The 25,257-nt window shown below is 36.7% G+C and overlaps 2 protein-coding genes and 1 long non-coding RNA gene across 3 annotated transcripts in view; 1 reads left to right on the top strand and 2 right to left on the bottom strand.

Annotated features, from left to right (window-relative positions):
- The window catches only part of LOC136819859 (all-trans-retinol 13,14-reductase-like), a 133,700-nt gene extending 117,909 nt beyond the window's left edge, over positions 1–15,791 (bottom strand). The window contains exon 1 of the mRNA XM_067076108.1: positions 15,764–15,791. The gene's annotated coding sequence lies outside the window, so the exon portion shown is untranslated. The remainder of the gene's footprint in view (positions 1–15,763) is intronic.
- Positions 3,922–25,257, top strand: part of LOC136819849 (transcription elongation factor SPT6-like) — a 40,885-nt gene continuing 19,549 nt past the window's right edge. The window contains exons 1-10 of the mRNA XM_067076093.1: positions 3,922–4,084; positions 15,818–15,919; positions 16,149–16,228; positions 17,531–17,835; positions 18,441–18,618; positions 19,105–19,302; positions 19,549–19,656; positions 20,375–20,464; positions 20,973–21,115; positions 21,847–22,103. Of these exons, the coding sequence (XP_066932194.1) occupies positions 3,952–4,084; positions 15,818–15,919; positions 16,149–16,228; positions 17,531–17,835; positions 18,441–18,618; positions 19,105–19,302; positions 19,549–19,656; positions 20,375–20,464; positions 20,973–21,115; positions 21,847–22,103 (1,594 nt within the window). The 5' untranslated portion in view covers positions 3,922–3,951. The remainder of the gene's footprint in view (positions 4,085–15,817; positions 15,920–16,148; positions 16,229–17,530; positions 17,836–18,440; positions 18,619–19,104; positions 19,303–19,548; positions 19,657–20,374; positions 20,465–20,972; positions 21,116–21,846; positions 22,104–25,257) is intronic.
- LOC136819861 (uncharacterized) lies at positions 23,091–24,779 on the bottom strand. Its single transcript, XR_010848487.1, has 2 exons — positions 24,493–24,779; positions 23,091–24,085 (listed from the first exon to the last, which is right to left on the bottom strand). It is a non-coding gene; the product is annotated as an uncharacterized lncRNA (long non-coding RNA).

The following is a 25,257-nucleotide window of genomic DNA, read 5'->3' as shown; positions in this document are numbered from 1 at the left end:
ATTCAAGATTCAAAGGCATTTCTTCTGTAATGTTGCCTTTACTGTTCAAATAAAGACTGCTTAGATATGCAATAATTGGTGTTAAAAATTATACACCTTTTCGACCGTAGCCTCCAATTACTGCGCGGGCATTTATTTGTCCGTTTTACCACCCTAAAACCGTCCCTGTCTTTTTTTAGCACCTAAAGACAATAGAAAAAAGTGTAAAAAAGGATCGGATCGAGTTTAGGGTGGTAAATTAAATAAATTGGCACGCGCCTGACCGCGCGACTACGGTCGAAAAGGTGTATTGGTTTAGCAGAGTCAATTGGCGTTGAATGCGTCGGACGTCTATCAACTTTTCCTCCACAAGGGCAAAGGGTTCGAGTTTAAAAGGGTCGAATGACGTCAGTATCTCATGCCAATGCAATGATTTGAAATTTCAGACATTTTAACATCATTCAATTGAGGTCAAATTTGAATTTTGTCAATTCTCTTTCGTATAGCTTTTAGTTAAAGGGTTGATGGGTGATGTAACTAATTCACTGTTACTTGTTGATATCATTTAACCCTACCAAACTCGATTCCACTCTCCTTCTCGTAAGATTAAGCTTCGAAAGGGTTTTATTTGAACAGGATAATTTCCTGTTTGGAATTTTGACCGTATTGTTATAGCCTATTATACAGAGAAATATTTTATTTTTTAAAACGTGAAAATCCCTTTTTTTTGTTTGTTTGCCCCTTTGTTAGTTTGAAATTTATTTAGTTGAATCAATTTGACAATTAGTTTTAACATTTTTAAAAATTCTTTATTTTTTATTTTTAAAAACCAATCTTTCTTCTTATTTTTTGCTGCTCTTTATTCTTCTCCGCTTGATTTTGGTAAGTTGCAGTTGGCTTTTTTTAATTCGAACATCTACTGTTCGAATAATTCTGTAATTCGAAGACAATCTCGAAAAAACAATTCCCGTAATTTAAACCTCTCTTATTTTTCTCGAATTTGAGGTAGTCAACCAATTATTGATTCAACTCAAAATTTCAATACGTTTGTTTTTCAATTTAACTTGAGAAAAACTTCCAAGCATGGAGCGGAACTTAAATACTATAGTTTTAATAACAAACTTTTATTGCCTTAATTTAGGCTTGTTAAGTTAAGCTTTCAAAATTTTTCTTATTTTTTTCCCAAATTTATTGCATCGATCGATTTTAACAGAAACTTATTATTATAAATATGGTATATTATTATAATTTAGTAATTTTTTAAAAATGATTTTGTATAACAACTCAACCGAAAGTAGGAGTACGCCTCAAAAATTTTACATAAGTTTTAACCCAAAAAATCCAAGTTGTTCTTATGATTGCTGTGTGTGTAATAGGCTAAAATTTCCCATTGCCGGAAAACATTCCTGGCGCATTTCCGGGATCTTTTTGTTGCCTTTCACGGCAAAGATCATTTTTTTGGAGTACAAATGCGTGGACAGCATACTACGGCCTGAGGACTGACATTCTTGCAATTTCCGTCGTATAGTAGCATTAGGAATGCTTTGTCGGGAATGAGAATGTCCAACCATCCTACGGGATGATACTTTAAGATTTAGATGTTGTAGATTACAATTAGCACCATTAGCTTTCTGTCTGAAATTTTAAGCTCTATAGACTTTAAGAATTTTATTGCGCATGTCTCAATTACATTAATATCCAAGTCGGGATGGAGAGCACATATCCCCAATGGTTAAGCTCAAGTAGATTATATAATTTTCTGCTTTCAGTTATTTAAAACTCTTCTGAGACTTATGAAAATCAGTGAAACGAGTAGGTACTTCTTCAAATCAAAAGAAATATTTTCTCCGACTCCTAAATGTGTAACAGAAATTACATCGTCATTAATAGGTTTTCAATAGACGATCTCGGATCTCGGCTCGATCCATTAAAGTAACTTTTGAGAATAGACGATATCGGCTTTCCGAATTCTCCCCGAATGATTACCCATGATGCATTGCGCAAAAAAAATCAGTAAGTCAACATTGTCCGTGAATTTTTTTGCGCAATGCATCATGGGTAATCATTCGGGGAGAATTCGGAAAGCCGATATCGTCTATTCTCAAAAGTTACTTTAATGGATTCCCTAATTGTTTGAAAATATGTATCTTCTGTTCTGAGATTTCTCTTTTTCACCAAAACATTCCTACGTTTCTTACTCGTGATTTGATTGGTACGACATCATCCAAGACCACGGATGCGCGAGATGCGAGATGCTAAGATACCCCCTTCTCACAAGAACTTTAATGGATTCCCTAATTGTATGAAAATATGTATCTTCTGAGATTACTCTCTTTCACCAAAACATTCCTACGTTTCTTAATCGTGATTTGATTCGTACGACTTTCATCCAAGACCACGGATGGTTGTCATGGTTACTTTGCGCGTTGAATGAAATCAGGGTTTGTCTTCACAGCTTGATATGTAATGTAACATTTTTCAAACCTTATTAATATTATCTAATTACCGGCGGTGGAGGTTGGAAATTGTACCTCTATCCCTAAATACGAAAGTTAAATCTTTAAATTAAAACCTGTCAATTTAGTGCAAAACGGGACTCTTCTTTTGACGACAGTCGGGGGAATTCGATACCTTATCGGGGGAAAGTGACGAAAATTTTGAGGGGTTGACGACATTTTTTCCAGAAGAAATATTTCCCTGACATTTTATCACCCGACCAAAACTTTTACCCGATTTTTTTATCCCCGACCAAAACATTTATCCGAAATTTTAAACCGCAACCAAAATTCAAATCTAATTTTTTACACCTTTATTTACCCAAATTAGTGTTGAATTACAAGATTAATTTACGAGCTAGTGAAGGGAACCAATTCTTTTGGACAGTTTAGTCGGACAAATATAAATTTTTTTTCGGGGAAAAGTGACGAATTTGAAATTTTGGTCGGGGGGGGGGGGAGGGGAGTGAAATGTCTCTAGGTGACGAAATTTTTCCCCGACTACTGTAAATAAAACTCCCAACCTCGTTCATTCCCTCTGCGTATTATTAGCTTCTTGATGCTTACTGATAGCGCTAGATAATACCTTGGCCATTGGCTGGTTTTCGAACGAGTAAGTTCCTGGGTTTGAAACCATTGCATTGCAGTGTAACTTTGTAACGTCAGAATATTTTATGACGCTTTGTTTTGAGAAGAAGTCCCCCCTCTGAGAGGGGGAACTCGCATCAGCCAACACCAGGGTATTCTCTGGCGTCAATCAGTAGCGTAAATAAAGCCTGGGGGGATACACGGGGACGGAGAGGGGGGGCGAGGTTGTAAAACTCCGACATTTTTTCCCCCGATAAGGTAAGGTCCAGGGGTTGGAAAAAAATTGGAGAATTTAGAAGCGAGAGGGACGGCGTTTATTAGACACCTGTGAGTGCCTACCTCTAATAAAAGATCATTTTTTGTATAAGCATAGAAAAAAAACTATCGAAATTTTTTCACGCGCGCCCGCCCCGCCCCGCCCCGCCCGCTCTCTTCGCTCACCACCAGATGGTAGCTCCGCTTTCTTGACAACCCGTTCTTTTTACACAACACAGCGGACATATCCCGGTAAAAGTGGCAGCCATCTTGAAGTCTCTCTCAGTTGAAAGAAAGATCCAGAGCGCCGAAACGTGTTTTGGGAAAATGCTTCTGTATATATTTGAAGAAAATCTCAGTAAAATTTCTGTGTTTCGACTCCTTAGTTTTAATGAACAGTCTTTTATTAAATTCCAATCACCTAAATGAAGAACATTTTCCAAACCCCTACCTACCAAAACAAAAGAAACCAAAGAAACTGAGAAAAACGCAAAAATTAAGCAAAATAAAATTATAAATTTCCAGTCTTATTTTGCATTCCAAACTTTTAACTTTACTCACGAAATCAATCCATACACGTTCTATAATGTTTCTGATTCATCTATTTTAGTTATTTTCTTGTCACTAAAAAAAAATGTCAGACTTTGTTGACAGTGAAGCTGAAGAGTCTGGAGAGGAAAGTCATGACGAAGAAGATGAAATTAGACCCGCCAAAAAGAAGAAGAAGATTGGAAATGACGATGAAGAGGAGGATGAAGAAGATATTGGTAAGGTTTCAATCCAATTTCTTAGTTTCCAAGCCTCTCCACTTTTTGTAGCCTGGGAATCCCAAGCTCATAATCTTAGAGAAAAAAACAAAAAATACCTCACCCCACAAAGTTCAAAGTAGATTATTGAGCTTGGTATGGCGCAGGTAGATTAGTCTGATACAGATTGTTTTAAACAAGCTATTCTATTCTATTATGGTTGAGTTACAGGAGGCTCTATGAGCCCATTCTCGCAAGTATAGATGCTTTGAGTAAACCAGACCCCCGCGCTCGATATGATCGATCATCGGAACGGCTCGATGACGGATCGATATGTGATCGATGGATTACTTATCGATCCGGATAGGAGATCGATAGAGGATCGATACTCAAGATTTTTTTAAGCTTATGATTAGTTATCGATCTATCATCGATCTATCATCGATCTTATCGACCCTATCGACTCTTTCTAAAAATCGAGCTCTAATATTAATCGATCTTTCTCGCTATCGATTACCTATCGACACCTATCGATTACCTATCGACACCTATCGATTACCTATCGACACCTCTATCGATCCAATCAAAATATCGACCGTTTTTTATATTGATTAATCGATCCATATCGATCTTATGGCGTCAAACCGGATTTACTTATCGGTACTTATCTGGCACCCGATGTAGAAATTTTCTTTCGACACGCTAAGAAAGCTCTGGGAAAAGGTCGGGGAAACTTTCAACATCTGCTGGAAGGTTTAGATTACGGAATTTCGCCTCAGCCCTAGCTCCAAACTTAAAAAAGCGGAGGGGACCGGCTTAAAAATGGCCGATATGGTACTCTCGGCGGTACCTAATATAATAAGCGTCCCCAATCCGCTTATTAATTTACGGGCTCGATGTATGATCGATACATGATAGATGCATAATCGATGCATAATCGATTAACGATCGATGAAGAATCGATTAACGATCGATGACGAATCGATTTTTGATCGATGACGAATCGATTTTCGATCGATGACGAATCGATTAACGATCGATGACGAATCGATTAACGATCGATGACGAATCGATTAACGATCGATGACAAATCGATATACTCGATTGAAATACTAGCTCGATAATGGATCAACGAAGGATCGATACTCAAGACTTTTTAATGGCTGAATCTTCCATCGATCTCCTATCCGGATCGATAAGTAATCCATCGATCACATATCGATCCGTCATCGAGCCGTTCCGATGATCGATCCTATCGAGCGCGAGGGTCTGGGAGTAAGCATCCCGTCAGCACCTTCAACTGACTACCCAATTCCCCTCACATGGCATGGGTTGACCCGGGCGAAGGTTTGTTCACTTGCCAAGTGAACCGTTGTGAGTGGGAATCGAACCTTGGTCGCCTGTACAGGAATCAAGGTTGATGTCCACTATACCACAACGCCTAATAAGTCTGTGTGTGAACCTACCTCTTTGTATCCAGACGATCTCAATCGAAAGGAATCGATGATCGAACCAGTCGAACCAAATCGAATGCAATTGATTTAAATTCGATTGTCGAACGCAATCGAATCTCAATCAAACGTCAAAATTCTGGGTAATATTCGATTGGTTCGATTGTTGTTTGATGGTTCGCTCGTCGATTCTGTTCGATTGAGATCGTCTGGCTTTATTCTTGCAGCTTCCCAACATCCAGTCTGAGAAATCCTTCTAATTGCACGCTTTAAAATTCCAAGATTTAAACGCGTAATTGCACGGCTATCAAATTGTAAGGTTTTTAAAAGTGTTTTTACCTATCAATTTCATGTTCCAAATAATCTAAATCAGTATTATACAGTCAGTCAGGCACATCCTGCCAAATGAACAGGGTGAGCATTTGCATGGGGTATTCGTCACCCAGTGTAAATGAGATAGGATGTCTCAGGCTAAAAGTGTGAAAATGAATAAAAATGAACTTCAAACTGAAAAAGGGAAAAAAGGAAGAAAACTGGGAACTTTATTTTTTCGTTAAAAGTTTCTTCAATCTTCGAAGACAAAATTGACCCATGGAAAAAAAATTTCATCCATGCAGTTCTTTGAAATGAAGCAAAATATTTCCAACCCGGTTCAATAAAACTGGGTATTCGGCACTATTACATCACTTTCGTTTTCGACCCCGTTCATTTGCCAATGGTCGCAAGTGAAAAATACCCCGTTCATTTGCCAGGATGTGCCTGACTGACCGTGAGATTGGGTAACTTGCATCAGTGGAGGCTAACATACATAGCCCTCAAATGAAAGACCTAGCTGGTCATTAAAATACAAAGTTAAGTCAAAACAAAAATGGTAGACTAGAGCTGCGAGAGGAGCTGCGTAGTTGTATTTTAATGACCAGCCAGGTCTTTCATTTGAGGGCTATGCATGTTAGCCTCCACTGATGCAAGTTACCCAATCTCACGGTAATCATTACAAGTTATCAGAAAAGAAATGAAAACACTTTTCATTTGTGCAAGTTCAAAATAGATGATTTTCCTTGAGTTTTCTCAGAAAAAAATCTGGAATGGGCTCTTCCAGAAAAAAATTGTACATGGAGGGTGGAGGATATAACAATTTTTAGTGATTTACCGCCCGGACAGGGTGACTTTTGGCCCCCCGGACAATAGGTTTCACCCCCCGGACACCCCAAATTACCCTCGGACACCCCAAATTACCCCCGGACACCCCAAATTACCCCCGGACAAGGCAAATTTTGATGATTTTTTGCTACCCCCGGACAATATATCCTCCAACCCCATGTACAATTTTTTTCCGGCTAGTTCGAAACACGGGTCACGGGTCCGGGTCACGGGTTACGGGGCACGGGGCACGGGTGACGGGGCACGGGGTGACGGGGCAGCTCAGATCAAAGTAATTCAAACAGAAAATGTTTTAAAAACACTAAAAATTATCGAAAAAATCAATTTTAAGGTATTTTATCCACGTATGACTATTTAAAACGCTAAAACCTAACCACGTGCTTTCCACGTGCTTTCGAAGTTTGCGTCGTGTATAATGCAGACCAGAAAACACCGCAACATATTACATACATAATAATAAGCTTATATTATCAATAATACACTTTTAGTGTTATATGCATGTTATATGTTATACGTAAGTAATATACATATTACAATTCCCATCGCCTGAAAAGCGAGCTTTCTCACGAAAATGATAGTACGGCTATTGTTAAATCATATCTCATTATATCCCCTCCATCACCTTGAGTATGAATATAATTTTAATGGATAATAATGTAGAAATGATGGTATTTTATAAATGTGTCAATATTTTCCACCTACCATTATGAATTTTTAATAAAAATGACGTAATTATACTCATATCTCTAAAACCACTATCTTGCAGCATTTAATCATTTTAAAACACGTCAATCTATATCCAGTCACATGATTAGCATCCTATTGACTATGAAAAAACATTTTGCTGTAAATTGGTTCAGAGGCCTTATATTTCATGATTTTGACAATATTTTTGTCATTCAATATCATTTTGTCAAAATTTGTGGGTGACATATTATTGAAAAATTTTCATGATAATACTATTCGTATATAATTGTTTCAGACATACTATACTAGTAGTATTAGTACTATTATATGTGTTATGTAGTACGTGTTATGAATTATACGTCATGATATCGTTATATTTTTTCCGGTCTGTAAATTGTATGCCCCGTGCCCCGTGACCCGTACCCCGTACCCCATGCCCCGTAACCCGTGACCCGTGACCCGTGTTTCGAACTAGCCGATTTTTTTCTGGAAGAGCCCAATGCTTGGTCAATTTTACGCAAAATTTGACGAAGATTCCAATTCAAAAATCAGTTTTTGTCCGTTTGACCATGGTTCCATTCGTTTAAAAAAAAAGTAAGCCCCACTATATTGCTCAAGCTTCTTCAAGCAGGGAGGAAAATTAAGCGTGCAATTGCACATGGGTGAACTTGGGCGGACTATGATAAGCGCGCATTTACAAGTTTACGCCCGCGGAAGTTAAGCCTGCAATTAGAAGGATTTCTCAGACTGACATCCAAGCTCTCAAACATCACAAGCCGAATGATACTTATGATTTCCCGTAGAAATTATGTGATGAACAATCCGGGGGTCAATGAATCGACGATCGAACGCTATCGAATGCAATCGAACATCAATCGAACGCAATCAAATATCAATTGAATCTGAAAATTGCGGTAATATTCGATTGAGATTCAATTGCGTTCGACAATCGAATTTCAATCAGTCGATTGCGTTCGATTTGTTCGACTGGTTCGATCGTCGATTCTGTTAGATTGAGATCGTCTGGTTGTATATATACCTCTTTTTGGCTTTTGCTTGAACAGCTCATCCAACTCGTTGAGTCCGATGCTTCGACATTTCCTTGAGGCTGTTGGAGTCAGCTTGCCTAAGGTTAAAATAGTGGGCAAGCAGAGGTTCATCCAGAACAGTTGTTAGGAAGGTGTCTAAGTGTTTTTTGAATACTTCTTTGGGACAGTTTGTCAAATCTCTTATTGGTCTGCGAAGGGTGTTGAATAATCAAGGTCCTTCTTGGGAAAGACTTCCCCTCCAGATATTTTTGTGTTTGATATTGACAGCTTTTAGATTTTAAATTCTCCCCAATCTCTGATTTATATGGCAGGAAATGCCTCCTTTACTTTCGTCATAATCAAAATTCCGGACGTTGCCTTCAATGACGTTCCAGGTATAAATTATTTGATACCGCTCTCTCCGTCTTTCAAGGCTATACAGTTTTAATGATTCGAGATTTTCCCAATAATTTAGATGTCTGAGGGATGGAATTCCATGTAAAAATGATTTCTGAACTTCTTCCAGTTGCTGGACAAGACCAGGGAGACCAGAGTTGAGAATAATAGTCCAAATCATGGCTCTGAATGGGGTTCTAGGCCCCCCCAACAAATTTAGGTCCCCCCTAAGTTTTAGTACCCCCCACTTTTCAGTAAGGGACAGGTCCCTGCAAAAAGTACTTTCAAGGTTCAGGTCCCAGCAAAGAAAAATAATTCGGCACCAAATTATTTCGATTTCAATATGTTATATATTTTTAAATATTTCTTAAAAGAAATCTAAAGAAAAATGATATATATTTTTAAAAACATATAAGAAGGTTCTGATTGAGAAAACATATGCACCCTTTAGTTCTTAATTGCCCTCTGAAATGTGCCAAGAGGCCTAACTTTTTCCATAATAGAAGGTTATTGTCTAGCATGCGCCCCGGAGAGCCATCTTGAGTGTGGGGGTCCAACATTTTGGTGATGGTTGGGTGATGAAGAAAATTTTTTCACATTTTACACCCTCAAAACACCTTAAAACGATATCTAATTGGGAATAATAATAGTTTTTTTGCGGTTTGATTTGGTCTCAAACCAGCTTAAAATAGTAACTCTTAAAAACGTATGGCATGGTCTACCAAAAAGTGGGGGGGCCATGGACCCCTCGGCCCCCCGTTGACGGGGCCCATGTCCTAGTTGTGGAATCAGTTACAATTTCTTAATTATTGTAATTATTCCCCAGAACTTAAGTGCAGCCCTTCAGGTCCCCCCACTTTTTTAGGCCCCCCTGAGTTTAAAAAAAGAGACAGCTCCCACCCACTTTTAGGCTGATTTTAGATTTACACCCCCCCCCCCAAATAAGGGGGGGGCGGAGCCATGAGTAAAGTGCAATAAATTGACGCATTAAACCAAAATTTGAAAGCAGTACCTTAAAATCTGTTGCAAAGATATTCAGTCTTATGATTTGTAAGAAAATCCCTACATTTGCCTTAAAAAATTTATTGTTTTTTAATGCTGACATCATCAAATTTTGGAGAACAAATAAAAAAATTTTTTTTCTCAAAAGTTAAGCTAACTAAAAGTTAGGTAAACTTGCGAAATTTCAAGGCTGTTTCTAAAGTCCCTGAACTTCCTGGGAAACAATTCTATTGATGGGGGATGTTTGCCCCCCCCCACAGTTAGATAGGATTAAAGTCTTTTTCAAATTAGCTGGCAGTGTTTTTCCAAACCTCAATAACTTTTGATAGAATTTGAATTAGTTAGCGGTTTTGTGCTCGTTTAAAAGATAATCCAAAGTGGAATATTATCAAAAAAGAAATTCAAAAAATGGAAAAAACGAAAAGTTACAATCGCAAATTTAACCGCTAAAGATCGCGAATTTTTCAGCCAAAGATACATTCAAATATAGCGCTTTTGATTCTCTAAAACAAGCAAAAAAACTTTTCGAAATTATATCAAAGTTACAGGCATTCTTGTTTCCACTGCCAATTATATCTGGATATACTTTAATTTGAAATAGATCCTATAATTCCATATGACAGACATATCTAAGAATTTTTGCTTGAAATAGCCTCAACTTAATATGACCAATAGATTTGTGCTTTTAGCCTCACTTTACCAGTATCTCAACAATATGTGCTAATGTTTTTAACTTGTTTATTTTCTTTTATCCTTTATGTTTACAATCACAAAGATGTACATTATGTATTTTGTGATAATTCAATAGAATTAGTAACACCTCCCATACATTGTTTCCTGGTTTATCCTTGCTTTATATCTAACAAAACGTTTGTGACTAGACATTTTTGCTCATCTCTTTATTTACTATGGTCTTCTAAGCTCTAAGACTTGTAAAACAAGTCCACCAAAGTATACTTACTTTTTTGATACTTTTTGAAGGCTTTTTTGTTCGTCTCAACAATCATCCAATTTGAGAAATCCGATGATGGACCATGACTTTGATGCTATTTGAATCAGCTCTCCTAAGAGGAAAGTAATTCGGCAGCAGTGGCTCGTCCGGTAGTGAATTGAGAAAATGGTCCAATTGATGTTTAAGATTAGTTTTGGAGCAGTTTTTGAGGTTACGGATGGATTGTGGGAGGGCATTAAATAGTCTGGGACCTTCTTCTGACAGGGAGTCTCTCCATATGTTTTTTTGCCTTATGTTCACCTCTTTTAGATAACATTTTCTACCCAGTCTCTGGTTATCGTAACTGAAGATGCCACCTTTGTTTTCAGCATAGTTAAAATTTGGTACAAGCTGTTCTAGGATGCTCCAGGTGTAGATAATCCTGTATCTTTCTCTGCGCCGCTCCAGGCTGTATAGTTTAAGTTCTTTGAGCTTCTCCCAATAGTTGAGATGTTGAAGTGTAGGGATTCCATTCAGGTAAGATTTTTGAAGTGATTCCAGTTGTTGGATCAGATATCTTTTTGAAGGTGACCACACTGGGAGCAATAGTCAATGTGTGGTAGTACCAGTGACTTCCAAAGAGTAAGCATTACTTGACAATCTCTTGTTTTGAACGTTCGATGGATCCAAGCAATGATACTTTTGACTTTCTCGATTTGGTTTGTGATGTGTTTGCTGTATGTCATGTTAACATCCAGAGTGACTCCTAAATCCTTCACGTCCATCTTGGTTTCAATAGGAGAGCCAGTGTCTGAGAGGTAACTTGAGTGTTCTTTCAGTTCTTCATTTTTTCCGTATTTAAGATGTTCAAACTTCAAGCCATTGAGCTGCATGTTGTTTAATGATGTCCATTGATACACCATATCAAGGTCGTTTTGTAGAAATTGAACATCAGTGTTATTAGAGATCTCCTTCATTAAACGTGTATCATCGGCAAATGAAGATAGAAATGAATGTAGGATGTTAGTGTCAATATCTTGGATCATTATCAGGAAGAGAAGTGGACCAAGAACTGATCCTTGGGGGACGCCAGAAATGACTTCTGCTTTTTTGGAGAGGATGTAGTCAACAGATACTTGTTGGGTCCTACCGGTAAGGAAGGATCTGATCCATTGCAGTAATTTGCCAGTTATACCATTTCTCTCGATTTTATGGAGTAAGATTGTATGATCTACACGGTCAAATGCCTTGCTGAAATCAAGGTAAATAACGTCAACGTTACGTCCTTTTTCAATGTGATGGATGAGTCGTTCTGTGTGCGAAAGAAGTTGGCTAAGACATGATCTTCCAGACCTGAATCCATGTTGATTATCGTTAAAGAGGTCGTTTTCTTCTAGATGATTTTGTAGCCGTTTTCTGACAATCTTCTCGAAGATCTTTGTTACATGCGAAGTTAATGCTGCAGGTCGATAGTTTTCAGGTAGGCCTTGGTTGCCTTTTTTAAAGATGGGTGTGATGAAACTGGTTTTCAAAAGTTGAGGTGTGTAGCCTTTGTCAAGTATATTTCTCCAGATTAGAGAGAGAGGGGCTGCAATCTGTGACTTGACTTGTTTTAAGAAAATTGCAGGGAAGCCGTCTGGTCCTGCTGCAGCATTGGAGGATAAAGTGTCGATCTCCTCTATAATATTTTGTTCTGAGAAGTCGATATCACTTAGATTTGGTTGATTTTCGGTGATTTCTGGAAAGTTATAGTTGGGTAGTGGTTCCATAAAAACAGAGGTATATTGATCTTGTAGAATGTTTGCAATTTTTTGACTGTCATTTGTCAGTTGATTGGTTTTTGGATCCTTCAATGGTCCAACCCTCGGTTTGTGTTTTGAAAAGCGTTCCGCGTACGAATGAAAATATTTTGGATTGGATTTTATTTTCGAAGTAGCATTTGTTTCTTGGTTCTTTCTTTCATTGGAGTATGATTCTTGAAGTTTAAGTTCAATATCGATAAGTTTTTGGTGAATCTTTTGAGTTGATTTCCTTTTCTTAAGCTTTAGGCGTTTTCGCATCAGCACTCTTCTATCTCTGGGTATAATGCTTTTTGTTGATTTCTTTGACATTCTTGAAGGGACTTGATTTTCAGTGATAACGTTTATGCATTTTTCAAGAAAAGTATCATATTGTTCGTCTTGGTCTGAAATGGGGTTTAAAATAGCATGCCAGTCAATATTTAGTGAATCTTTTTTAATATTTTCCCAATTAATTTTGTGACTGTGAAAATTAAAATTGTCAAATTTGTTGTGTGAGGTTTTCTTGGTAAAATTTTTACAAGTTTTGTCAAAAGTCATATGGGTTGCAACTTGGACCATATGGTGATCTGAATGAATGGTAGGAGTGACTTGGTAGTCGAAAACCATATCTGGATTGTTTGTTAGTAAAAAGTCTAAAATATTTCCGTCTTTATGTGTTGGTTTATGAATTGTCTGATTTAAGTTTAGGTGCATCATAAAATCTGTTAAAATATATATAAGCTGATTGTCACAGCTTTTTGTTTGTGTGTATGTATCGTTGATCAATGTGTGTGGAATATTGAAGTCTCCACAAATATAAATGTCTGGGGTGCAGTCGCTAATGGTATCAATCTTTGAAGTTATTGAAGCGAGCATTTGAATGAACTCAGGACCATCTGATTTGTGAATTTTGTTGGTCGGTTGTCTGTAAAGTATTCCAAGAATAACATTAAATTGCTTAGAGTATAGAAGGAGAGCTTCGTTTACCCCATTGGAGAATTCCAATAGTGGTTCAAAAAGAGGAGCAATATCATCCTGTAAATAGAAAGCCACTCCGCCGCTGTATCTGCCATATCTAGATTTCTTTCTATTTCTGTCTTTTCGAAATAACTTATATCCGTCAATTTCTAGCTCCGCCTCGTTATGACCTTTGGATAGCCATGTTTCTGTCAGTCCTAGAAAAATGTGATTCTCTGACTTCAAAATTTCCCTCAGATATGGTACTGAGGACTGTTTGGTCTGAGGGCAAAGACCTTGGATGTTTAAAAACATGAAGTTTCTCAATGTTGCATCATCTTGAAGTTTGGATTGGATAGTTGGTTTGATTGGTTGAAGTTCAGATTCCCCAAGTGAAGTGGTGGTGGAATTGTGGCTTGGGTTTGGTATCGTTGTTGATTTACCAGCTTGGACACTTCTTGAGAGAAGGGTGAGTTTGTGGTGGCAGTTTGAGACTTTCGTTGATGAATGAGATCATTTGCAGGCGAAAGTTGTCCAGTATTTTGAGAAAATCCAATGAATCGTTAGTTTCTCTGTGGTTCTTTGTTGGAAGATCTGATTTCTTTGACATGGATCTGGTCCCTTTGACGTGTGCAAAAGTGCAGTGGGTATTGAAGCATGTACCACTTTTAATTGAGGAAGAGCACATTCTGGGGTGAAACTGTGCACAGTTAGTTCCAGCATTACATCCTCTTGGACCTTTGTTTCCGTATTTCATGAGTTTTGGACAGGCTTTAGGATGGGTGTACTGGCAGTTTTTACCGCAAATACCATGCTTACATTTTCCTTTCATATAGAATCGACAGGTTGGAGGTGTATTATTGTTGGTCTTGTTGAGATCTTTTGATTCTTCAGAGGGTTGGGAGGTTGCAGATGTGAGCTTTGTGTTGTTCTCCATCTCTCTAAGAAATTTTTTCTTCATGAAATCTGTTCTCCCTAGATGATTAACATCATCAAGGTTTTTGTTTTCTTCTTCATTTTTATTGTCTAGAATAACATTTGGTGTAAGTGGGATTGGTGGAAGAGTTCTTGATCGTCTTTGTAGAGGGGGTATTGAGGTGTCTGATGAGAAATCAGTATTACTTTTGGCAGGTGAGGGTGTAGGTGTTTGTTCTGGAGAGTCAGTAACGATTGTAGTGTCAGTCGTTGTGGTTATTTGTGTAGGTGTTTGGGTAGAGTTAATGTTGACATTGTTGACATTAGCATTGGCAGCTTTATATGTATTGTGTGGAAAGTTGATTGTGTTTTCCTGGCAATGTTTGCAAAGATAAAACATACCAGGAATTTGGTATACCAAGTCTCTCAATTCCTCATCTTGATCAATAAAATTCATGTTCTTTAACAGATTTAGGTAACACGGACTATGGACTTCTTGCCCACAGGAGCCGCATTTTAGGAGTGAACTGTCATGTATTTTTACTCTGTATGACTGGTTGCATATTTGGCATATATCTGGAAAATAGCTTTGTATAACCACACATAATTTTTCAATGGCTTCATCTTTGTTCATAGAGTTAGTCTTTTTTGACAGGAAGTTCAATGTTTTCATAATAGGATCCTTTCGACACAATTTCAGTGTTTTTACGTTATCTTTGGTTGGCTTTTCTGGATCGTAGAGTCTGATGCAATTTCTAATTGTTTCGTTGCTGGCCTCTTCCGCTAGTTCAGCAAGAACTTGCTTCCAACTATTGATGAGTTCAACCGATACAACATTCCTCATGGTGTTTTGAGAGTTTTGTTGAGCCAGCATGGCTGCAAACAAACAGCACCAAACCAGAGACTGGGTAGGTACTTAACTCAGTGATTCAGTAAAATTACATTGCCAACAGGAGAACTAGTTGAACGAATTAGTTGGACGAACGAAAAAAAGTGCAGTCATGTGCAGCTGCTCCTCAGGATTTGGCTAAATGCCTGGGTGATCAGCCACAGGACCCTTGTATTGAGACGTGAGATTGAATGAAGCGTTGGACGGAAAGAAGCAAAAAGTAAAGTAATACCTCAATAGTCCAGGGCTAACCTGGTGTGTTTAAGCTATGCGGTCTTTGTTCTTTTGTCCAGGTTGATACTTGATAGCCAGCACAAGCCAAACAAGTTCCGCTTGATCGGCCACTTCTGAGTATAAAACAACTCAGGTGGGTTGGGCTACCTTTGGCCTAGGCCCCGGGATCAGCAGCCTCTACCCGGTATTCGTTTTCTTCTTGACTTTTATTTATGTTTATGTTTTTTTCTGTTGCTCTGAAAAAACAATGGCCTCAGCTCTCCAAGGCCTTATTCACTAATTCTTAATGGAGTGAATTTTTTTATCAATTGTTTCATTTCAGATGAGGATGAAATAAATGACATCATTGATGATGCTCCAATTGAAGAAGAAGTAGAAGAAGATTCTGAAGATGATGATGTACCCGGTCGAAAACGAAAACATGGTTTGTGAGAAAGTTTCAATGTCTAATGAATGTTCTTTATTTTTCTTCCATCATTACATTCAAATAATGATCCATAGCAGAAAAAAGATTTCACTCTTTCTTAGTTTGATTTTGAAAGCTTTGTCTAAATCAATTTTCCAATGTTTGAGATTCTGTTTCAAACCAATGTTACCAACCTTGGACTACAAAATTAACAATATAAACATTTTATAATGTTTCTTTTCAACAGAGAGTGAAGATGATGAAGAAGAAATTGACGATGATGATTTGGATCTCATTCAAGAAAATACTGGCATCAAAATTAAAAAGGTAAGAGATGACTTCAACGAAATTATCTTTCTGGCTTTTAAACCTCGGCAATTGGTATATGCTGGTTTTTATTTCATTTTGGACATTTCCAGGGGACTAAGACAACCAAATTGGACAATAACCTCATTTGATGAGCTACTTTTCGATTTTAATTAGATAAAAGCTTTACACTAGCTTTTACAGCTTGGTAACCATATTTGTTAAGGTCAACCAAGACCAGTCGCAGACTATTCAAACTTTTTTTGAGTTATCACTTTCATACTTTCATGTAAAATGCAGTTAACCCTTTTCGTACTAGAGGGGGGGGGGGGTTTTTTCTATCTTTGGTGATGAAACTTATGTCACTCCTGAAATATTAAAGCTTTTGACATAATCTGTAAATTCTCAATTTTTATTTTTCTTCAGAATGAAATAATTTTCAACAACTAAAAATTTTCACACCTTGAGCATAATGACATTTCTGACAGTGAGGTGTCATTAAAACTGACACAATGAGGTGTCATTAAAATTGACACATTTCCAGTACAAAATTATTTTTATGTCAAATATATTGTTCAAACTGTATTGAATATTTAGGCAATTACTTTTTTATTTTCTGGTTTACGGTTTTTTTTGCAAAAATAAAATGAAAATAAAATTGGATTTTACAAATATTTTATTTATTTATGCTCTTTCTTATTACATTTTATAAAAGCAAGAAGGGCAAGTAAAAGGGTCAGTGTCCAGGTCTTTAATAACTTAAACACAATTTCCCTACTAAAAACGTTGTTAATGATAATGTACAGTATGTAAGTTTTCTCAAAACATATTTTTTAATTTTTGACAACATTAAAGTTTGAAAAGAGCAATTTTATTTTTATTTTTTTTCCATCCTCCGGTCCAAAAGTTCATCTCCAAATGTCCGTAAACCAGAAAATAAAAAAGTAATTGCCTTAGGATTAAATAAACATTTTAAACTCAGGGAACTTTTATTAGAATGCAATATTATATAGCTATTTACAAGAACAAAGGAAATTTTTGGTTTTTGCTCAATTTTGCATGATGAGTGACGTCATCAAAAATTTTTTTGTCAAAATTTAGCTGTTACCTTACATGACAAAGATCTTGTGTGCCAAATTTCAACCAAAAAGACCAACTAGATCAAAAGTTAAGGGGTTATACAGGAAGCACTCCCCCTAGTTCTGAACTGCCCCTAAAAGCCTATAGTTTGAATAGGGTTAAACTTAATCAAAAGAGTAATGAATGCAGAGCTTTTGGTATTGAAATTAGCTATTATAATCTTTTAAAACATTTGATTCATAGAAAAAGCATTCCAGAGTGAAAATCCTCGATTCAGATGAAGAAGAAGAGCCGGAAGATGCGCATGATCAAATTGCTCAAGATATCTTTGCTGATGAAGATGATGACGACGATGTCCGTTCAACACGGTCTGCGCGGCCTGCTTCACGACAATCAGAAAAATACACAGCTATCACAGATATTGGTGATGAATCCGAAGAGGAAGAAGAAGGCGTTGATGATTTTATTGTTGATGATTTTATCGTGGATGATCATAACCAACCCATCAAAACAAAGAAGCCAAGGAAAAGGAGTCAGTATACTGACAGGTAAGTTTAAAGGCTTTAGATTCTCTCATTCATTTGATCAGCATAAGAAAATGGTCTTCTTTGTCCTTTCATGAAAAATGTCACATAATATAAAATTAATATGAATACAACCATTATGTGCTTCCCTTGCGGGTGCTTGTTCGGGACCTTTTGTGGAAAAATCATAATCTTTTTTCTGTTCCCCTAAGGGCTGGCTTTTTAAAAATTAGGGACACGAGTCTGTTAATAAACGTCCGGAAATTCCCAATTTTCTAGCTCTTGTTGTAATGGCAGATTTCTGTAAAACCTGAATGGCTAGATGTTGTGCTTTAGCTGAAAAGTGTGCTGATTCTCAGTGGGAATTGTCCTACCTAGGTTGCGTGACATTACAATAGAAATTCAAGGCTTAACCAATCAGAAGCTTTGGGATTTTCAAAAACAATAGTAACTATATTTCTTGCGCTATTCAATTATTTTTTGCTTGGAAAAGCTTAAAGCCCAACATCTAGCCCTTTGAGCTTTATTAATCAGTGGTTGTAATTATGTAATTAGTGTAATTATGTACTTTAAACACTAATAAATGATATGTTACTTTTACTGGTACCCATATTGTTTATTTCTTTTAGTGCTTTGCAAGAAGCTCAAGATATCTTTGGTCTTGAGTTTGATTTGAGTGAATTCGATGCAGATGGTGGTTTTGATGACATGACAGAGGAGGATGATGAGGATCTCACTCCTGAAGAAATCGCTGCAAAGAAAGCAAAACAAGCCAAGAAGAAAGGCTCAAGGAAGTCAATTTATCAGGTAGGAAGGTTTACTGACGTTACTTTTTCGTTGGAATCACAAAGAATTGTAGTAAATTGCAATAACAAGTCACTTAAGAATATCAGTCATTAGTAGAAAAAGTAATTTTTAACAAAATTAACACTGTGTTCAAAGTTCCACCGTCTCGGTATGTAAAGATACTCTTCTGCCTCAAAACACAATAAAATTCTGCAAAATTTTGAAAAACCGGCTAATTTGTTGTGTAAATTTCAAGTTCCCTTTGACACAAAAAAATTTGACCACTGTTAATAGAATTACGGAAAAATCTGTTGCATTCATTTTTTCAAAAAAAATATGCGGCTGTCATAACTGCAGTGCAAGCATTTAACATGACATGTTCACTTCACACATTGTTTTTTTTATAGGTTTATAAATGTGATGTTGGTATTGCAGGGTATTGAGGCGTTACTCTTTTTTTAGAGAGTCTTTGCCAATTGTGGATTCATTTTGATATTTTTTTTATAGGTTTATGAACCATCTGAATTAGAAAAGGGTCATTTGACTATGGAAGATAGTAAGATCCGTATGGCAGATGTCCCTGAAAGATTCCAACTTCGACCTGTTCCAGTCAAGCCAGCCGTTGATTCTGAACTCGATGAAGAGGCAGAATGGATTTACAAACAGGCTTTCATGATACCGCCAATCTCTCAACAAAATTTCCAGGTATTTTTCATATGTGAAAATGCATTTTTTGGTCACCCCATCTAACCCTGGCATATTTAAATTTCCTCTGTCAAGTTAAAATTATTACATGTCTTTATAAAAGGAAAAATATCTTTTTGAATAATGATAATTTCAAAAATATGGCTCATTATAGGCATAAAAAATGCTAAATTATGTTTTCTTGCCCAGTTAACCCTTTATTTCTGATTAAGAACCAATTATTTCTACTAGTTGTTTTTTCTTTAGGATCCAGTCGACACCAATAAAGTTCATAATGGTTTTGAAGCTAAACAAGTGACAGCTATTCCGAGGATTCGCGCTGCACTCAGTTTCATGAAGAAAGATATGTTTGAGGTTTGTAAGGGTTCCATTGTAAAATTTTTCTTGTACTTTATAGTTTGCTTAATATGTAATCGGGGGATACAAGCGGGCACTTTGGAAGGGGTTTAGCTTGCCATGATAAATTTCCGAGCAGATCCTAATAGACGATATCGCGTTTAGATAAATGCAATGCATTCTGGTTTCTCGGGGACCCTCAAGGGAATTATAATCTATTCCAGATCATTATATAATCGACATTATAATTCCTTTGAGAGTCCCCGAGAAACCAGAATGCATTGCATTTATCTAAACGCGATATCGTCTATTACGGTACGTACTTACTCTCGGCTGAGGTGAAACAATCCCACCAAAAAATAATTCAAAAATCGATCATAAACATAAACATAAACTTTGGAAACCAGTTGCGGACTTCAATATTTTGGCTGATGAACATTTTCAGATCTTCATATTCCAAGCATGTCTTTAGAGCAGAGCACACTCCACACAGACAGACATGATCTCAATGAAATTCGGCCATTATTAACGACTTATTTCAAATTTTAATGATAGCTTTGAAGAATGTTTTTTTTGAAAGTTTCTTTACTTTAAGTTAGGTCCCCCCCCCCCAATTAAATTGGTTTAAAAATTTCAAGAGTTTGTAATGACAAAGACATCATTTGTATCGTGGTAAAGAGGTTTGGCCATAGTATGAATGTTTTTAGACTAATAAGAATCTCTTACTCAATTCTAGGTTCCATTCATTGCGACATACCGTAAAGAATACATCGAACCCGAATTGAAACGAGATGATTTGTGGAAAGTATATGAATGGGACGAAAAAGTAACTTTTATACTTACTTACATCACAATCGTGAAAGCCATTGGAAAGCTTCAGTTTGTAACATAGAAAACATTTACGTTCTTTAAAGACTGATAGCACAATATTTGTGTTAATAATCACGGATTTTGAGGGGAAGAATATGGGATATTTTCATCGGCTCAATGAAACTTTTATGGAGTGGGATAGGTAAAGAAATCGGGGTATATTCAGTCAGCACGTTGCTCTATAGTCTTAAGTTATTCCGTCTCAACGAAGTATATAACCCTATGGGCACACAACGTCTTATGGACATTCAATGGACGGCTTTAAGACCTTTGGACGTCCTAGAAACGTACATTAGACGTCCAAAAGACGCTAGTGCCCATTGGGAAAGAGGCTTTTCCGTCTCAAAATAATGCATAATTCACCAAAAGTTTTTAGAATACGTTCATATATGAAAATTTGCTGTGAAATGACAATTTTCCGTCTAAAACTTAAAAACCTTGCCCTGACCACTATTTTATTCCAGTACACGCAATTTACGATGCGTCGTGAGAACATGCGTAAGATGTTTCAAGAGATGCAGAAATACCAATTCGAACTGGCCCGAAACGACGAAGAAGCTGCTTCAAAACCTGGCTTCAAAGTCATCGAGCAAGAAGACCTTGACAGGTATAATATAATAGCAAGCATTGAAAAAAATTATCGGTCTATCATATAACACCCATATTACACGGACTATAAACTCTGGCTACATTGCAACCCATTTTCTAAGCTACTGCACAGGAGCAAAGCATCCAGATCTATTCCATACTACACATGTGATTTTTTAACTTACTTTTATTTCTTATACGGTCTTTATACGTTTGCAAGATGATAAGACAACAAGATTTTCAGATTTTGCTTCAATACCATATGAATATGAATATCATTTATCATAGGCGCTGTGGTATAGTGGTCATTGACCTGGGTTGCTGCACAGGCGACTAAGGTTTGATTCCCACTCGCAGCGGTTCACTTGGCAAGTGAATGAACCTTCGCCCGGGTCAATCCATGTCATGTGCAAGGTGCTGACGGGGCAAGGTGCTGACGGGGCGCTCATTGGAAGCGTTTATAGTTGCGAAAATAGGCCTCAAAGCCTCCTGTAAAAATACAAATACACAAATCATGGTTTATTTCATTTGATGGATTTCCTTCTCTTGGAAGTCAACGAATACTATTCACATCAATTCCCTAATTCATTCGAAAACTATGATACACGGGTTCTTTCAAAAAGTCAACAAAGCTTCGAGAACTCTTTTGATCAAACTGAGATCAGAATTAATAATTTACTCGAAGTTTAACAATGCAAAGAAACCGGTTATTTTTCTACATTATCAATCTATTTTTTATGATTTTTACAGACTTGACACAGCCGCCAACCTACAAGAATTGATGGACATTTACGTTCATTTCCAAGTGTACCATGGCAATGAAATGGTAGACATGAAAGAATGGAAAGCCAAAAATAAACCGGCACCCGAGAAGAAGATGAAAAAGAAGACTATCCGTATCAAGAAACCGAAAACGAAGAAAGCCAAGGAACTGGAAATCGATCCGGAAACGGGCGAACCGGTCGAAAAAGAGGAAGGAGAAGAACCGGAACAAGAAGATGATGATGGTAAGGCACTGTTTACACTTTCAGTTTTATCCCTTGTTCATCACAACTTTAAAAAAAGTCTACAGGGCAAGGTATGCGGTATATTCTGACAGTTGAGTTTCAATGTCTTTACTGGGTCGGTGTTCTTTAATAGAGGAGCACTTTACAAGAGCACTTTTTGCACGCGGGAGACATTAAAGAATCGGCTGTATTTCGTGCATCCTATTTAATAGAAGGTGTGGTTAGTTGGGTTCATTTCTATCCTAGGGCTTCCCATTGAGTTTTTAAAACCTGAAGGGCTAGAATGGAATTTTTAGGCTTTCCCGAGAAAAAATTTCATCTCTTTCCTTTTTGGGATTTTAAACTCAATTGGGTCCCCCTCTACATGATTCATTCCTTCAAGTGGTTATAAGCGTTTTATACGCCCATCCCAGGAAAAATATTTAACTGCAGCTGAAAACAAAAAGCGTGACGTAACCTTTTTCTTTGGGATGATATTTGTATGGTTTGGAAATCGAAAACGTATTAAAAAAGTTAAATCATATAAAACAGTTCGATTGATTTTGCTTTGTAAGTTGTCCTTAATAGGAGGTGTGTAGAAATTATCAAAAGATTAGGAAAGCAGCATGAATGAGTCGATATGTCACGATCTCAGTAGTATCCTGCGCATGGAAATGAACAAAAATGAAAAAAGCCTATTTAAAACCAATCACTGCTACCCTTCTGAAACAAAGAAAAACTTCTGACAAAAGTGCATCTATGCGAGTTCGTAGAAAAGAATACGTCACCTCTCATTACACACTATTTTTATGAGAAAAAACTTTTTAGCAACAAAATAAGGCTAAAAAATGTTAAAAATATATTATAACAGGCCATATTTCGGAAGGGCAGGGTGGCGTCCGTTTGTGGCCAAAAAGGGAAATTTTTCTAGTGTATTTATGCTGAAAGGGCTGTTTTTTATCAAAATTTTAGTGATTTCAGGAGGGGCAGTGTCTGATGACCGGACGCTAAAAGGGCATGAAAAATATATTATAAAACATTTTGATACAATTTTTACTTTTATACAAGAACGATGAAAATAACCACTATATCATACCACTGGAGACTTGGTTGGATATGACTGACATTTAGCATACTTGTTCCTTGGGCAAATATCTGGGGGTGTTTTTTTATTTTTTCAAAATTTTCATTTTTAAGGGCGTGGTCATTCGAGTTTTAGCTCCAAAACGAGGCTGAAACTTTGGGGGTAGGCTTGATACTTCAAAAATGATTGGGTTTCGGCTGAAATTTGGTCCACTAGTTAATTGGGTGAATATCTGAGGATGTATTTTTCATTTTTTGAGAATTTTGATTTTGGGGACCTGGGGACAAATTTTCATCAAAATGAGGCTTTTGTTATTACCTACGAATGATTCAAAAATACTGAAGTTGTGCCCATTGCGGTTAGCACGTTTGTCAGGTACAAAGAATATATCATAACATACAACTTTGTCGTATTAAGAAAATTTTACAAAGATAATCATAACATACAAATTTTTCATAATAAGAAAGTAAAGATAATTTCACAATACACAATTTTGTTACAATAAGAAAAACTTTGTCATAATAAGAAAGTAATTTTGCAAAGATAATATCATAACATATAACTTAAAATACATGACCATATTATGAAATGATTTATATCATTTGCATGTACTGTTTGAAGGAAACATTACTGTTGTCCCAATTTATATTGAGATAAAGGGTGCTGCTCAATTCTGCCGCTTGGCTGGCGGTTAATTGGTATCCCTTAGCGGCGATTTGTTCGCAGAAGTGTTTGTATTTTTTATTATTGCTGCCCATGTCTTGTGAAACTTCAACAATACATTGTCCCCTCTCATCGAAAGCCTTCAGTGTCCAGACACGGAAGCCTGGCATGAATCCGCTTGCGGTTGCGGACGCGTTTGAACAATTCTTCGCCATTTTGGATGTTGGTTGTTTCAATGGGGTTGAGTTTTGAATTCCTAAAATGTAGAAGAGAGAGCTTTTAAACTTTCCGTCTAAAGTTCGTCTCTTTTTCACTAGAATACGTTCTTAATACAAAAAGCCTAGAGGTTACAGACCTGGTCAAATTGAGGTTATGCACCAAATGGATTTTTGAGAGCGCAAATTAGTTGTTATTACTAATTACAATTAAACAATTAAACCTTTTTTGTAAGAACCAGTAAATTTTTTAGGCTCGGCTGTTCTTATTTCTTTGCAAAAATTTAAGTTATTTTAATCTTTATATCCTATTTTTACTACTTCGACCATTTACTTGCTTCATATTCAGACAACCCAGCTTGTTCTTAGATTGTTCTTATTTTTCGGTTGTTTTTGAGCCTCATTATTCTTATAAAGTTGCTCTTAGAAGAGAAAAGGAGAATTTTACCTCTGTAACGAATATGATTTGATCCTGCTCTCTCGTCAAGTATCTTATCCATATGGGAGTGTCATTTGTATCTCTCTTTTATACCGCATGTGCAAAAGGAAAAAATATGATAATTATGTTTTCATTGTTCAACAAAAGCAGTATAAAACTCATGCGTGTGGGAGTGTGTTCCTTTCACTTGTGGCTTTTTATGGACGCTTGAATAACTCCTCCGTAGATATGTTTATAGATTAATAAATACGCTAAAAGAATTCTAAGTCTTTCAATACTAAGCTATCAATACAAAATATAGTATTTGTTTTTTTTTGTTTTTTTATTATACGGACCAAGCATTAGTCATACTTCTATTTAAAACCATAACCCTTAATCCACTCCAGGAGCTTAATTGGACGATTCATGAGATTTTATTATGTTTAGCAATTGCAAGACCACCGAGAAAATAGAGCGAAAGTTTTAATAGTTAACCAATATGAGCGGAGCTTCTGACAATACCCACCATATTAAATCCATTTGATTTATAACGGAGTTAAGCTTGATTTAGATTCATTTTTTAACTGTGACAAAAATTACTACAAAATTCTTTGCTCCACAGAAACTCGGTTAGATCTTGCTATTAAGCTCTGCATGAATGTGGCAATTTTCGTGGACTTCATGTGACTTTAAGTCAAAGATTACAAGATTTTCAACAATAAGATACAAGGTCTTAACACAGTGAGCTACAAGTTACCTTATTACACGAATTTTACTGCAATTGAACAATTTCGT

Source organism: Clytia hemisphaerica, unplaced genomic scaffold (assembly GCF_902728285.1).
Source record: "Clytia hemisphaerica strain Z4C2 unplaced genomic scaffold, Clytia hemisphaerica genome assembly, whole genome shotgun sequence".
In the NCBI taxonomy this organism is placed as follows: Eukaryota; Metazoa; Cnidaria; class Hydrozoa; order Leptothecata; family Clytiidae; genus Clytia; species Clytia hemisphaerica.
Note: the sequence above shows the minus strand (reverse complement) of the source record. Positions and strands in the feature narration are given on the sequence as shown.